This window comes from Lates calcarifer, linkage group LG19 (genome assembly GCF_001640805.2).
Source record: "Lates calcarifer isolate ASB-BC8 linkage group LG19, TLL_Latcal_v3, whole genome shotgun sequence".
NCBI lineage: Eukaryota > Metazoa > Chordata > Actinopteri > Centropomidae > Lates > Lates calcarifer.
This window is the reverse complement of record NC_066851.1, coordinates 15,058,029-15,072,170: the sequence shown is the minus strand read 5'-3', so window position 1 is coordinate 15,072,170 and position 14,142 is coordinate 15,058,029. Positions and strand designations below refer to the sequence as shown.

The window sequence follows — 14,142 nt, the reverse complement described above, 5'->3', positions numbered from 1 at the left end:
TGTTGTTGTCTTTGTAGATGTTTAGAGTCAGTTCACAATAATTTCAGTGAAATAAAAAACCTGAGACTTTCACACAAACATGACTGCCAAGAGTTGTTTCTCTACTTTCAGTCTGATTATAATTTCTTCACAAGATTTTGCGAGGTGTTTGCCAGAACAACTAACTGTTGCAAGGAAGAAGGAAAGTGTGAAAGCACCGAGAGCGACAGGAAGGATGATGAAGAGGAAAGGTTGGAGGGAGTGTCAGACAGTCGCCTGGAGGAGCCCGGCGTACTCAACATCAAATGCAACAGGAGGGAGATGTGAAATCTGCCTGACAACGTGTCTGGCAGCTGAGATACTGAAGTGAAGAGAGATTTAATGTGATGTCATATAAACCACTGAAGATAAACTGACAAGTCAAGTACACCCTTATATACCATAGAGGGAGTAAACTTGGACTAGGAGTTGGGTTTGATCTTTGGATAAATGTCAGACCAAATGGGGTTGACAACAATGACAGTTTTTTTTGATAGATATCTTTTTGAAGATATCAATTTTGAATAGACTGTCTTTGAATAATCTGCTGTATTATCTTTAACATTGGTGCAGAATTAAAGGGGAAATGTGTACAATTTACATCTAGAGCACAAGATGAACCATACAACAGTAGAATGTATCATAAAACTGGGATATTTAATAACTCTGACACAAAATTATCCCAGGAATGTGTTGCTTATAATGCTCAAAATTGTCAGTGGTCATTCTAGTTAAGACACAAACCAAAAGACACCAACCACAATACTCATCAGAGGGATATTATTATTTTTAAAATAGTCAAATTTCACTTTGACAAAAGTTTAAGATATATATCTTGAAAAAGCAGATGTCTGGTAAAGAAGCATACAATGTTTCAGACAAAACAACACTACCCAGAAAACAAATATTAAAAATGAATGTGACCGATGTTCTTGCAATTCCCACTGGTCAGGGTTGAAAATTACTTGATGCCCTTGTAAAAAATAAACTTATCACAATGTTAGGGACTTTTTTTGAGCATTTTTTCGAGAGATTTGGGATTTTTCAGATTTTTTTTGTCATTCATTTTTGGGACAAAGTAAAAATCCATTACAAATTCCAATACTTGGAAAGGAGTCAGGGGCAAACAAAGAGCTCTCTGTGTCTCTGCTCCTCAACGACTGAAGATAGCTGTTATTATGGCTGAGTCAGACTGTGCACATCTGGAAAATGGGATAGAAACAAGTGAGACAGTGAGACAGTTTGGATTATAGACTGGGAGATAGCACAGATGTCTCTGAGAAAAGCAGATTTATTAGGGGTTTTAGATAAGAATAATGAATAATTTCAGTAGATGAACTGGCATGAGAAAGAGTGCCAGTAATAAAGTAAGCAAAAAGATTTCAGGCAAATTAGTCCACGAGAAAGGAAATATTAGTGTTACAATATTTTTACAACAGCAAATCTCGATTATGGCTGGAGCAAATTGCTGAATGCAAATATAACTAAATTGACAGCTTGATTTATTCATAAAACTATTGTGGTAAATACTGTAAAACCAGATTGATTCAATTCTTAGAATAGATTACAAATGGCTTACGTAATGTTGTTACCACACAGTCCCAGACTGCTATATTTGTTCATCTGTTTCCTTTTTTAGCACATGTGTGTATTTGGCTCAGATTTTCTCTGCAGCACGTGTTATACTGTATGTACATTACCCTGAATATTCCCACAGTTCGCTAGCCCACACTCAGCACCAGTCACAGCTGCCAGACTCGAGATTGGCCAAAATGTAGCTGATTCCACCTGACTGAAGGTTTCCTACATCCGGAATTTTCAGTCAAAATGTCATAAATCACCACTGTAACTAGAGTCCAGTTTGCACGCTGTCTTTTTATTCCAAATAAGATCATGGTCCTATTACATGTGTGTGCGTACATTCAGATCACCAGTGTGGATTACAGTCCCATTCATTCATCATGCCTGAGAGGGAGCAGGCTCCCTCACACGTGCCGCTGCTGAAACTCTGCCAACATCCAGGTAGACGCTGAGATTCACTGTCCGAATCTATTGATCCTCAGTTATCTCCATCTCCACATACATACACTTGTACTTCACATGTAAAGAAGTCTGTCTGTTACACAGTCAAGGACAGTGGAAGGTGAGAGGATAGATATTCAGATGAGCTTTATAGCCCCCAGGTTCTGCTGATGCAGGTAATTCAGTGTTAGGTGAAGCATATTATCTGACATGGATGGATGGAAGAGTGAGGCAGGACAAAGACTCACATGGAGGAGCACATGTCCCTTTCCAGCCTTTGTTACTATGAGGGCATGATGACAAGATGAGTAATGTCATGCAAATTAAATGCCAGAGGGAAAAACATGAGATGCTAAATCTCGCAGGTTTTCCTACCACTCAAGTTGTTTTAGTATTCTGTCAAATTAAGGATTAAGGGCATTTGTTCTCATACTGACCTTATCGGGACTCACCTCCAATCTGGGGACATAAAGCTGGTCCCCACAAGGTTACATTTTCCTATGGTCAAAGTGTGTGTGTGTGTGTGTGTACATTTGTATGTGTGTGTATGGGCTGCAGGAGTGAGTTTGCTTAGGGCTTTTTTTGTCACTAAAAGTCAATAACCAACTCTGAGGTCATCAGATCTGAATTGATGTCAAAATAAAGATAACAGAGAACAATGTTTATGGTGTACATGTATTTTTATGTTAGATATAACTCATAAAACACCACAAGTTATGTTATAAAACAATTTGTGCAATGGCAACACAGAATACATTTATATCTGAAATGATCAAATATTCCAAGAGTTGACAGCTTGGTGCACTTCCATAGTTGTCCACTAGAGAGCTTCAGATATCCATATTTTAAAGTGTAGTTTTGTACATTGTAGACCAGAAATTAAAAGCACTCAACATTTCTGTGAATATGTGACCATACACAACTGAGAGATAAAGTCTAAGTATTGTAAAATATAAAAAGTACATACATGAGTAAATTTTTGTCATTGGAATTTTAAATATCTATGGTTTTTAAATAGCTTTACTTCCTGGAATAACTACCATCATAGGAAAGAGAGAGAGAGTTCTCTTATGACTTTTATATTGACTCAAGAATGCAGAAATGCTAAATGTTAATTTCAGGAGCCATTTGCAAGTGAACATGCTAAACAGAAAACATTGAACTGAAATATTTATAGTTTCATTTTAAGCTCAGACATCCACATATTGGATAGCTGCAATTGCTTGCACAATTGTTAGCTTAAATGGAAAGATATGTTGTTAATATTATTTTTGAGCCTTTAATTTGCAATTTCTTTCTTTTTAGATCATAATGAGTTTGGTACTGAGTATTTAACATTTCCCTCAATCTTCCAAAACACATATACAATGTTTTGTGGAAACAAAAAAATATTTGTCTCCCTTAAATGCAAATACACTCTCCTCATGGCACCTGATGCCCACTTATCAGACTTAAAACAGGTACTCACAGGTGTGTTGCCAGTAGAATGTGTCATCATATGGTCTCATGGTCACATGATAAGTTAAAAAACAAATATTCTTTTCCCACTCGTGGCTTATTCAAATGATGAATGCCATCAAATTTGCATTAATATCCCTTCTATTTTATTTGACACGTGTAGGGAAGAGTTCAGACAACACAGCTGTGATGATACAGATCACATGCTGATGTGCCTTGATAGAGATGTACGTGCAAGGCCAACTGTCAGTTTAAACATGCAGGGGGGGTAGACAAAATAATCTGAACACTTGCACTTACTCAGTGTAAGCAATGCAATTAAGATTTGTTAGCCCTGAAGTTAATGAATCCAAATTGCAAACACTGCTATAAAGGAGACTTAATTTGAGGCTGCATTCCAGTTACTGTTAGCAGCCTCCAGTCAGTACACATCTGCAAAAAACTGCAGTGCACATTAGTAGGAAATTACTTTTTGCAGTACAATATATGTGCAGAGGTTTGATGCTAGAATTGATGCTGTTTTCAGAGTCATCTGCTAAAGTTTATTGAGTTCAAATGCGTTTAAGACGTATGTGTACAAGGAGTACTTTCATCATCGATTTTTGATTTTTCTATGAAGGAGAAGTAGTGGATGTAATTTTTAGATTTTTAAGATGTGAAGTTAGTTTTTTTTGCAAAGGAATAAAGACATTGTTATTCAAAATTTGTCTGGAAAGGACTTTCACAACTTCTCAAATTTGATAACTGACTAATATGTCTGTTATACTGTCCTATACTACATTTAACCTACACCATGCCTTCATCTTGGCTTCTCTTCTTTCCTTGGCAGAAGAGAACAACCTGATTAACATTTGCCTGTCCTGTTCTAGTAATAAAGCAGTAAAGAAGTGGGTCTGCAAGGCAGTTGAGGCTTGAGATAGCAATGCTGATCTTGTAAGGATAGAGGAGCCATGCAACATTCCTACAATTATCCACCAGTGTGCGGACAAGCATCATGACATGGATAGGTCCAAAGCAGAACAAAAGACAGAGCAGAACTACTGTCAGCAGCTTCAAAATCCGTTTACGTTCCTGTTCCTCTGTGGCCTGGTTGGATTTCACTGCCACACAAATCCTCCATGTAGAAAATACCAATAGGAGAGCAGGAACAATAAACCCCAGGAAGAAGCGCATTATGTTAGAACGAGCCATATTCTCTGACATTGGGAGGAACATGTCAAAGCACACAGACTTGTGTTCCTGGTATGAGTCCTCCCATGTGACGGTGGCTACATTGAAACAGATCACCAATACCCAAATAGTAACACTCACTGCTGCTGCCGTGCCAACTTTCCTCAAGGATGTGTACTTAAAGGGGTGAACCACTGCCAGGTAGCGGTCAACAGCAATGCAGCAGAGGAGAGCATCACTGGTGTAAAAGTTAGTGAAGAGGAAGTAAACAGAAAGCATGCAAACATAACCGCCATGGGACCAAACTCCTCGCCACAGGAAGTCCAGCCACAGAGACAGACCAACAGTGAAGGTCAGGTCACTCAGGGCCAGGTTGAACAGGTACACACCAAGTTCATTCCTCTGTCTAATGTGCTGCCATGACACGTAGAGGGAGAAGGTGTTGGATGGGATGGCAGTGATGATGATAGCCAGGTAGAAAAATAAAAATGGCCTTCTCCTGTATGCACTGTCAACAAAGTAACAGTCTGAATGATTGGTGGCTAGGGTTAAGTTTTCCATTGCAGATGTAATGTTAATATGGCCAACCCTGTAGAGAAACAAAGAAGGGAATAAGAAAGGTTTCCAGCAAAGCATTTGAACACCTAAACCTTTAAATTAAAGGGTCACTTCACCAATTTTACCATCAAGCTCAAGAGAAAACTACTAGCCTGACTGATGAATGGTGAATGACTGGTGAATTTTTGAGGCCGATACTGATATAGGTATTAGAGTAAAAAAAACAAACCCAAAACTTTAACAATATGTTGGCCAATAAAAAAAAAAACACATCACATAAACAAACAATATTAGAAACACAACAGGACCAATATATCTACAGTAAGCTAATACTGGGAGATATACTGATTTGATCAATTTATCAGTGTTGCTCTACTTCTCAGAATATTTCAGCCTTTTGACAATTCTTTTTTTTTTTTTAAAAAAAGTCTCTTGTGAGTCCCCAAATGTTTTGCAAGTGCGACACCATCAGTTTTGGTCATTTTGATCAATAAATGACAAAATGCTCTCTTACTGCTGTTTAACAACCTGGCGAAGTTTTGAGATTTGTCTCCACCATCTAAACAACCTTTGGTTTTAGTGCATTTCAATAAACTTTCACAATCAACAAAATTTTATGCCTGTACCGTAACCGTAAACATCTTTTATCAAGTACTTTTCAAGGACAAGCGTCAAGTTAAAAACTCGTAAAGCTCTACTTACCCTTTATTCAGCTGTGGCTCTACTCCAGACTCTGTTAATAAAATTCATTATCAAAATGGAAACATTAAAACAGATGGATTCGGTCAGTTGTCTTGTCTTCCTCTGCTTAATCAGCCAGTTTAAAGAAACGGGAAGAGTCCACTACTGCTTCCTTGTTGTCCCTGACTACTATATGTCATTTACTGGGTGACAGGCCATGACAGAACAAACTGAGGACCACATGGCAGATTTAATTTGGGTACTGAGTCTATATGAGACTGCTTGTCTTTATGTTTGGTGTGTCAATATAGACATGTACTCAGGTAAAGGTGATGCTGATAATTGTCTGATAAAGGAATACATTCTGCTTGACTAATAGTTTCCATAGCGTAGTTATATTGTTACAGATGGTCGTTATGTTTGTTATGACTGAGCCTGTATCTTCTTAAAATATAGTGACACACATTTCTTTAAAATTCTGCCTTAAACACTGTACTCACATGTCCAGTATGTGATGTATCCAGATGTATACCGTATGCATTATTATTTGCTGTGTGCTAGCTATGTCAATGTAAGTGATAGGGCACAAAAAGTCACAGTCCTCTATCAGTGTAGAAATGAATACAAAAGTTCAGCTAAAGTTAATATGAGACTTCAGCAAAGTTTGAATAATCAGCCATGGAGCTTCTGGTTTTTAAGTACCATATTCTGTCTTTGTGTTACTATACTGCAGCCATGGCTCAGAAAACAAATATTGTCAGTGGAAGCACAAAGTGTACTAAAAGGACCAATAACCTTGTCAATGTACATATGGACATGGGAGTAATGTATTAGGATAGACTGAAAAAATGTGAACCAACAATTTAATGCAATAATGCACCAGGAAACTTAGTTGAATTTCTGCTATTCAACTTACATAATCAAAAATCAATTCACAAATATATTAGAATATAATCTGTACACCACAGACAACCACTGTACAATACAGGACTAAGAGAGATTATTTGTCAAATAAAATGTCAGCATAACATTGTCAGGAAAAAAGTTCACTACATCAATACTTAACACTCTTTCATCTGAAATTACAGTCAAAACTAATAATTAGATTTCTTTTTTTCCTTTTTTCCTTTTTGCAGTTAAAAACAAAACAAATGAATGATTCAGTTCTTAGGAAACTGACTGAACTGCATCAGAGCTTTCTGACCATTTCCTACACATTAACACTCCCTTGCCTTTCTCTAGAAGTTTCTTTACCTCTTTCTGAGCACTCTTGCTGATTAAACAGTATATTATAGGATCCAATACACTGTTTAAGGTTGTGGTGGCAACTGTTACTAGATATGGGTCTCTGAGCCTTCTGGCCCAGGTGCAGGCTCTAGGCTCCAGTACAGCCCTGAGCAGCATGACAGTCTGGTAGGGCACAAAGGCTACTAGGTAGGTTAGAAGTAGAGAAAACAACAGCAGTCCCACTTTCCTGCGCTCCTCTGCCAGGATTGAGGTGCTCTGTTGGAGTGATTGCATGATCTGCTGAAAGCAAAAAGTCATGATGAAGACAGGGACCAAGAAACCCAGGCTGATCCGTGCAAGAGCAATGTTGGCATCCTCTTGTTTCATGGGCACTTTGTCCTGGCACAAGAAACTTGAGGAGAAAGCTTGCAGTGCCCCCGTGTGGTCAAGTAAGATAATGTGGATGACAATCTCCAAAGCCCATACAACAATACTCGTAACTGCAGCTGTCCGCACCTCTCTGACCCAGTGAAAGTGGAGAGGGTAGACCAGTGCCAGGTAGCGATCAACTGAGATGCAGCAAAGGAGGCCAGAGCCAACGTAAAAGCTGTTGTACATGATCACAGCCACTAAGCTGCAGAGATCACCACCTATAGGAGTCTGTAGAGCCAGCTCAATCCACACAGGCAGAGTGATTGTGTAGAGCAGGTCGGAAATGGACAGGTTGACAAGGTAGACTGCCATGTTGTTCCCACTCCTCATGAGCATCCAGGCTACATATAGAGACAGGCAGTTAGCTGGAAAGCCCACAATAAAAAAAATAGAATAGATAGCTAAATAAAAATAATTATCCACTTTGGGCTCTACAGTGCAGTTTGTCTGGTTGAGGAGTGTTGAGTCCATCCTAACGTGATGATGACCAAACATGAATATGAAAGGCAGTGGAGAGCTCTGTGTTGTGTTGAACTGAGATAAGCTCCGTGATGCAAATAGTTCCCACTAAAACGTGTTTGGTCACGCTAAAAAAAGACAATGTCATCCAAAATGGCTTTCATGACATTTCTGCTGTGTTGAAAGCTGATACCGAATCAACACAAAGATGAAACTGTATCTGGAAGTTTGTAGGATTAAATCAAATGGGAATCTAAAACTCACAACTTTGACTGTAATTCCACCCAGAGCATCCAGAGCTCAGTTTTTGTTTTCTACTGTAGTGTCCCATTAGTAATCTCACAACCCCTAAGATTCATCTTGTGACCCTTTGAGGGACATATACATACAATAATAAATCAGTCAGACAGGCAATTTTACTTGATACTTTTGATACATTAAGTATGTTTTGCTGATAATACTTTGGTACTTGGTACTAAAGGCAGGACTTTTACTTGTATTACAGTATTTTCACACTGCAATACTGATACTTTTAAGAAAGCAAATGATCTGAATACTCATTCCACCAAAGTAAACCAGTGAATACCGGTTAATCTTTACAAACTATATACACCTTTCCAGGAATAGCATGGATTTGCATATCTTATCATTCACAGCTATCAGTACTATTGTGATACAGTGAAAGATTCTGTTAGTTTCTGTTATGTTTCAGTTGCGTATTGCTAAAACAACGCTGTGTGCTAACAAGGCAAACAGGCACAGATGGAGTGAAACAGTGATCTAGCTCTTGTTAACATTTCAATAAGAGTGTTAACATTAAGAAGCCACTTCATAAACAATGAGGTCTGCAGTCCCTAATACGGAGGGATCACCGCTGTCCAAATAAAGGCTTGCTGGAGACACAGGAGCTGAGGTTCAGGGTTAAAATCTGCCCACTTTCATAGTTAAATTGTGAACTTTGATAGTTAAATCAGATCTGCTCTAATAAATGAACGATTCATAGATTGGACCATGTGGAGGCTTTTCCTGTTTTTGAAGTCCTTTTTAGAGGAGAGCTTGAATGTGTCAGTTAAATATTCTAGGAAAAAGGTGGCCCTGTTCTTGTACTTCAGTTGTAGTACAGTGTAATATAGCCATATTTCTACAAGTTCAGTTACCAAGAGAGGCTATGTCATGGACAAACAAGGTTGAACCTCACTAAACAAAATTGTGATGGTGACTTATGTATGGGTAGAATAAAACAAAATCTCCTCTGAGCCTGAGAGCATTAAAAGAATTTTCCACTGACTAAGTATTGCACCTCTATAACATTGTTGGGTTGTGACGGACATCTTAAAATACACATCAAATAGATGCAGCAGAACCAGAGAAATCACCTTATTCCATGCATTCTTCTTATTTTATCTTCAAGCCTCTTGCTTGATGAGAGAACAGACACTGACTCAGGTGACAGCACTTGAAGAAATGCATTCATGCATGCAAGCTATACACAGCTCCCTCTGGAGCTTCAAAGGGCTTTATACAACATTCTTCAAATACAAGACCTGTAAACAGACTTTTAAGTGTCAGTGGTCTCAGTGGTTAATTTAGTAAATGCAGTGTTATTACTGAAAATTCTTTCCTGGTGCAAAGTTATTCCAAAGATCTTTGTTGGAAATAATGAGGGATTACTGGCAACATTTCGAAAGAACTCACTTGCAATACTGATAAAAGATTAAACTTTATTTATGTCACTCCAGAAGTTACATTAGGTTAATTATACAGACACACGTTGTTTCAGAAACAATGAAGTGTTTTCACACTGTAAAGAGATACAAGGATGACTGTGAGAGTCACTGCTCCTCAGGTTACTGTGACATTTGAATTGTAAACAAACTGTACAAAGCAACAAATTGTACAAACATGCAAATGTGCACACAGTGTATAGGTGGTAATTCTCTCATGTTACCATATGGAAATTTGCTTTTTATAGTCAAAGGAAAAGAAAATGCATGAGTTACAATGTCAGACAGAAGGAAGAAATATCACATAGATACATAGAGGGGTTCGTTTTTCAGGTTGCATTAAACTATCACAAGTTAGTGAGAATAACACCAATTTTAACAGTGCAGAGAAACAGTCAGACACATATAGCCGCAGAAAATGCACACATGTCATGGAAAATCCTACCATTAAAGTGTCATATTAAATGATAACTCTGGTATTTCTGAACTTGGTCTGACCTTGCTGGGGGACAAAAATCCTTGAATCCTTGAAATTAGTGCAGCATTGACCAAGAACAGTGTACTCAGCCACAGTGAACAGCTGCAGCAATCTAATCCAATGTAATCCAATGGGCAATGGTCCACATGAAAGTGCATCCACTGAATTGCTTGTTTTTTGCTTGTGTTGTTATTATAAGTTTACAACATTATGGATATGCTTTCTACAGAGAAACACATTTTTAGCCAAGTGTAAGATCCTTTTTGTTGAACCAGAAACTCTGCCATATATTGCTGCCAGACTCCACTGACAACATTATTTTACCTCCTGGAACACTGACTTCTTAAAGGATCACAGTCTTGCAGACATGCCTGAGACATCCACAGTTGTTACACTTCTTCTACAGATATGTGTCTGGAGGGGTGAGGGTTGTCCTTTTCTTACAGCTCCACTGCTTGGAGAGTTCCATAACTTTTTCTCTGAAGTTTTTTCCTACGATAACATAGAGGATGGGGTTGAGAACACTGTTGAAGAAGGATAAGTAATTAACGATTTGTCTGCAGGTTTCTATGACAGTGTCAAGGCTGCACCCTTCAAGACTTTCAGCTCTCATAAGAAATTCTATAATCTTCAGCCAGATGGAATGGCATCCAACAGATCAGGAATGCTACAAGGACTGCCAGGACCAGAGTGGTAGCTTTATGCTCTTTTTTCTGAGTATTTGATCCCTCCATTAACCGATTATTCAGAGCTTGTAATAATCTTGAAAGTGCAGAAGGAAATAATAAAAATGGGGATGATGAAGCTGCAACATGGTCAGCATCCCCTCACACAGCAGTTGTACAGTGGTATTTTGGTAATTAAGATAGCATAGTGTGGCATTTAATTTGCAGGGGTCTCCCACTTCCCTGTAGATGAGTGTGGGGACACTCAGGAGCAAGCCCAAAGCCCACACCAGCAGACAACTCAGTTTGGCAAACTTTGGCCTACGTAGTCTTTCATGAGACAGCGGGTGCACCAGTGCCATGTAACGATCTATGCTGACCAGAACCAGGGAGTAGATGCTGCAGTAAACATTCATATTGATTGAGAGATTGACCAGTTTGCACAGGGAACCACCAAAAGGCCAGTTGAATTTTCTGGCTGCACTACACAGCCCAGAAAGGCAAACAGGAGACCAGGACAAGGTCAGCAGCAGCCAAGTTGCTCAAGTAGATCTCAGCCACGGTGCATGCCTTCTTGTGGAGACAGAATACCATCAGGACAAACACATTAAAGATGATTCCCAGCACAGCGATGACCAGGATATAGATCTGCAGCACAGTGTAGGTCCACTCCTCAGGTTCTTTCGGACAATGAGAAACATTCTTGCAGTTTTCTCCATGTGTAGCCACAGGGCTGAAGGTAGTAGGGGTGCTGTAGAGGAAGGCAAACAAAATATTAAAAATAGAATAGTGTGTATACTGCTGTCTACTGTGAATTATTTAATATCAACCAATACTAAGGAACAAGGAATACTGTAATTCTGCCCTGGAGAAGTAAATAAAAAGGTAGCAAATTAGGCTCAATATGGTTCAGAGCTTATCTGGTACAACTGTGGTAGCTCTTCAAATAAGAGTTATGGTTTACCCTTTTGTTTTATGTTAATGGAGGGTTATTTTGTAGCATTGTTTGACTTAATAAAAAACAAACAGACAAGCCTTTCAATAAATACATTTAAAGAATCACTTTCTTAATAAAGTTTGATTTTGTGCCAGAGGAGGTGAAATTGAAAATACTGCATGATAGTGTTAAATGATAACATTCACTGGGGATGCTTCACTGGCCTCAGGGGTTAGGGCACTGACCATGAACCACAATGTTGGCATTGCCTATATGGCTGGAAACCTTTGGTTTAATGTCAACAAAGACTGTAACAAGTTCTGCTTGAGTGGATGGATAAACTACTGTTGCATATAAGTACTTTTTTTTATGTTGCTCTGTAAATAAATGATAAACATGTAATTGAGAATTATGAATTTTTTGTCAGTTTGTGCATCCATAGCTATGTACACAATAGTTTTTACATATGACGTATAGCTCTCATGTTAATAAATTAAACTTTATTTTTCTTAATACATATTTTTGTACTAGCAAAACACAAAACTTTTACCAGTTTCTCTTTGTGTCCAACACTGAAAGCTTTCTGATATTGATTACTTAAGGTGCCAAAGAAAGAAACACATTAAAAACAAGTGTAGCAAAGGTTGTTTACTTGTCTGCCAGTAACAACACAACAGCCTTTTGCTCTCACACGTCTACATAAACTGATGCATAATGATCGTCATCCAGCACACATATGTTGAGACAAATGTAGTGATAGAGCTGTTGTCTACACGCTAGCATATTAAACAACAAAAAATACTGGGTTTTAAAACCTGTACAACCTGAGCAGACTGTGGCCACGCAGATTTAACCGTTTTCTGTTTGAGATAACTATAGTTTCACTTTTTGAATACATAGAAAAGTAAGAGAAGCTCATGCATACCTTGTAGGCAGAAGAGTCATCATTCCTATTGAAGAAGTCCAGATGTAAAAAAATCAAGATACCCAGCCACACTCTTCCAGGTCCTACAGCCACTGTTGTCTGTCTGCCCCTGACTTGCCCTCTTAAAGGAGAAAGTGAATTCATGCCAAAGTGATGAGTTGACAGGATTTATTGCATCTCCTTCCCCCTTCATTCCATCTCTCTTTTGTTTTTTTTCCCCTATTCTGGATGTAGATGCTGTCTATTTACCAAATAAAGGCTTGTTGTAGGCACTGGAGCTGAGACTCAGTATTAAAAAAGTAAGTATCTGCTCACTCTGATCTGTGCAATACACCACATCTACTCTGATAAATGAGTGTTTCATAGATTGGACTGTCTGGAGGCTTTCCCTATTTTCTTTTTTAGAAGAGTTTGAATGTGGCTAACACAAAGAGTCAGTTAAATATTCTGTGAGAAAAGGTGGCGTTTTATTACATATTATATATGTATTTTATTACACACACACACACACACACACACACACACACACACACACACATATATATATATAAAATTTTGATTAGGATGTACATTGTATTTCAACAGTTATAGTACATTGTAATATAGATATATTACAGCAAGTGCAGTTGCTAGGAGAGCCTATGTTATGGACAAACAAGGCTGGCCTTGATTAAAAAAAATTGTGACAGTGACCTTTGATGGGTTGAATGAAACCAAGTCTCCTCTGAGCCTGAGGCTTTTCCCACACATTCATCTAATTTTATCTTCAAGCTGTTTGCCTCAAGCGAAACAGGCTACAGAGCCTACAGAATGCTTCTGAAGTCCACAAACACACATTTTCTTTTTTTAGTCTTCAGCCCCAAAGGAGCAATAGCTGAAGACATTTATCAATCAACACATAGCTCCCTGTGGAGCATCAAAAGGCTTTATACAACATTTTCCACATATGCAGGAGTGCTCCCCAGGACCTGTTAACAAACACTTAAATGTAACATTCTGTTTTATTTCCCCCTTATTTTCATAGTAATTCTCTTTAATGGCAAAAAATATTGTTCTTGCGAAGTTCATTGCTAAGCTCTAGGAACTCAGCAACATCAGTGAAGCTGAATCTGGGCACTGGGCCAGAACCATGGGCTGTCAGAAAATCACACAGATTTTATCAAAATAACCCATCTGCTGGAGTTTCTTGTCTGCATTCTCAAAGATTCACTTGGTAAATGTAGTGTTATTATTATAAGATAAAATGCAGGCCAAGTGTAAAATTATTCCAAAAATCCATTATAATTTGCAAACTGATGTTTTAGTTTAACTTGGCAACTTAGGGACTTGGGGGTCTGTTCCTGATGTGATTGTCCCAATATGTCAACACTATCTGCCATCCTTGTGTG

The 14,142-nt window shown here is 38.4% G+C and overlaps 2 protein-coding genes and 1 pseudogene across 2 annotated transcripts; all 3 read right to left on the bottom strand.

Moving 5' to 3' along the window:
- Positions 1-2,725: 2,725 nt before the first annotated feature.
- LOC108874855 (psychosine receptor-like) lies at positions 2,726-5,241 on the bottom strand. The gene has a single exon (XM_018663397.2). The coding sequence runs from the start codon at positions 5,227-5,229 to the stop codon at positions 4,285-4,287; it is 945 nt and encodes a 314-aa protein (XP_018518913.1). The 5' UTR covers positions 5,230-5,241; the 3' UTR covers positions 2,726-4,284.
- A 1,786-nt stretch (positions 5,242-7,027) lies between these two features.
- LOC108874848 (G-protein coupled receptor 4-like) lies at positions 7,028-8,037 on the bottom strand. Its single transcript, XM_018663391.2, has one exon. The coding sequence runs from the start codon at positions 8,035-8,037 to the stop codon at positions 7,075-7,077; it is 963 nt and encodes a 320-aa protein (XP_018518907.1). The 3' UTR covers positions 7,028-7,074.
- Positions 8,038-9,726: 1,689 nt separating this feature from the next.
- Positions 9,727-12,868, bottom strand: LOC108875063 (B2 bradykinin receptor-like; annotated as a pseudogene).
- Positions 12,869-14,142: the final 1,274 nt, after the last annotated feature.

Bases quoted from the DNA above. Each gene is read 5' to 3' on its own strand.
- LOC108874855 (XM_018663397.2), bottom strand. From the start codon at position 5,229: ATGGAAAACTTAACCCTAGCCACCAATCATTCAGACTGTTACTTTGTT.
- LOC108874848 (XM_018663391.2), bottom strand. From the start codon at position 8,037: ATGGACTCAACACTCCTCAACCAGACAAACTGCACTGTAGAGCCCAAA.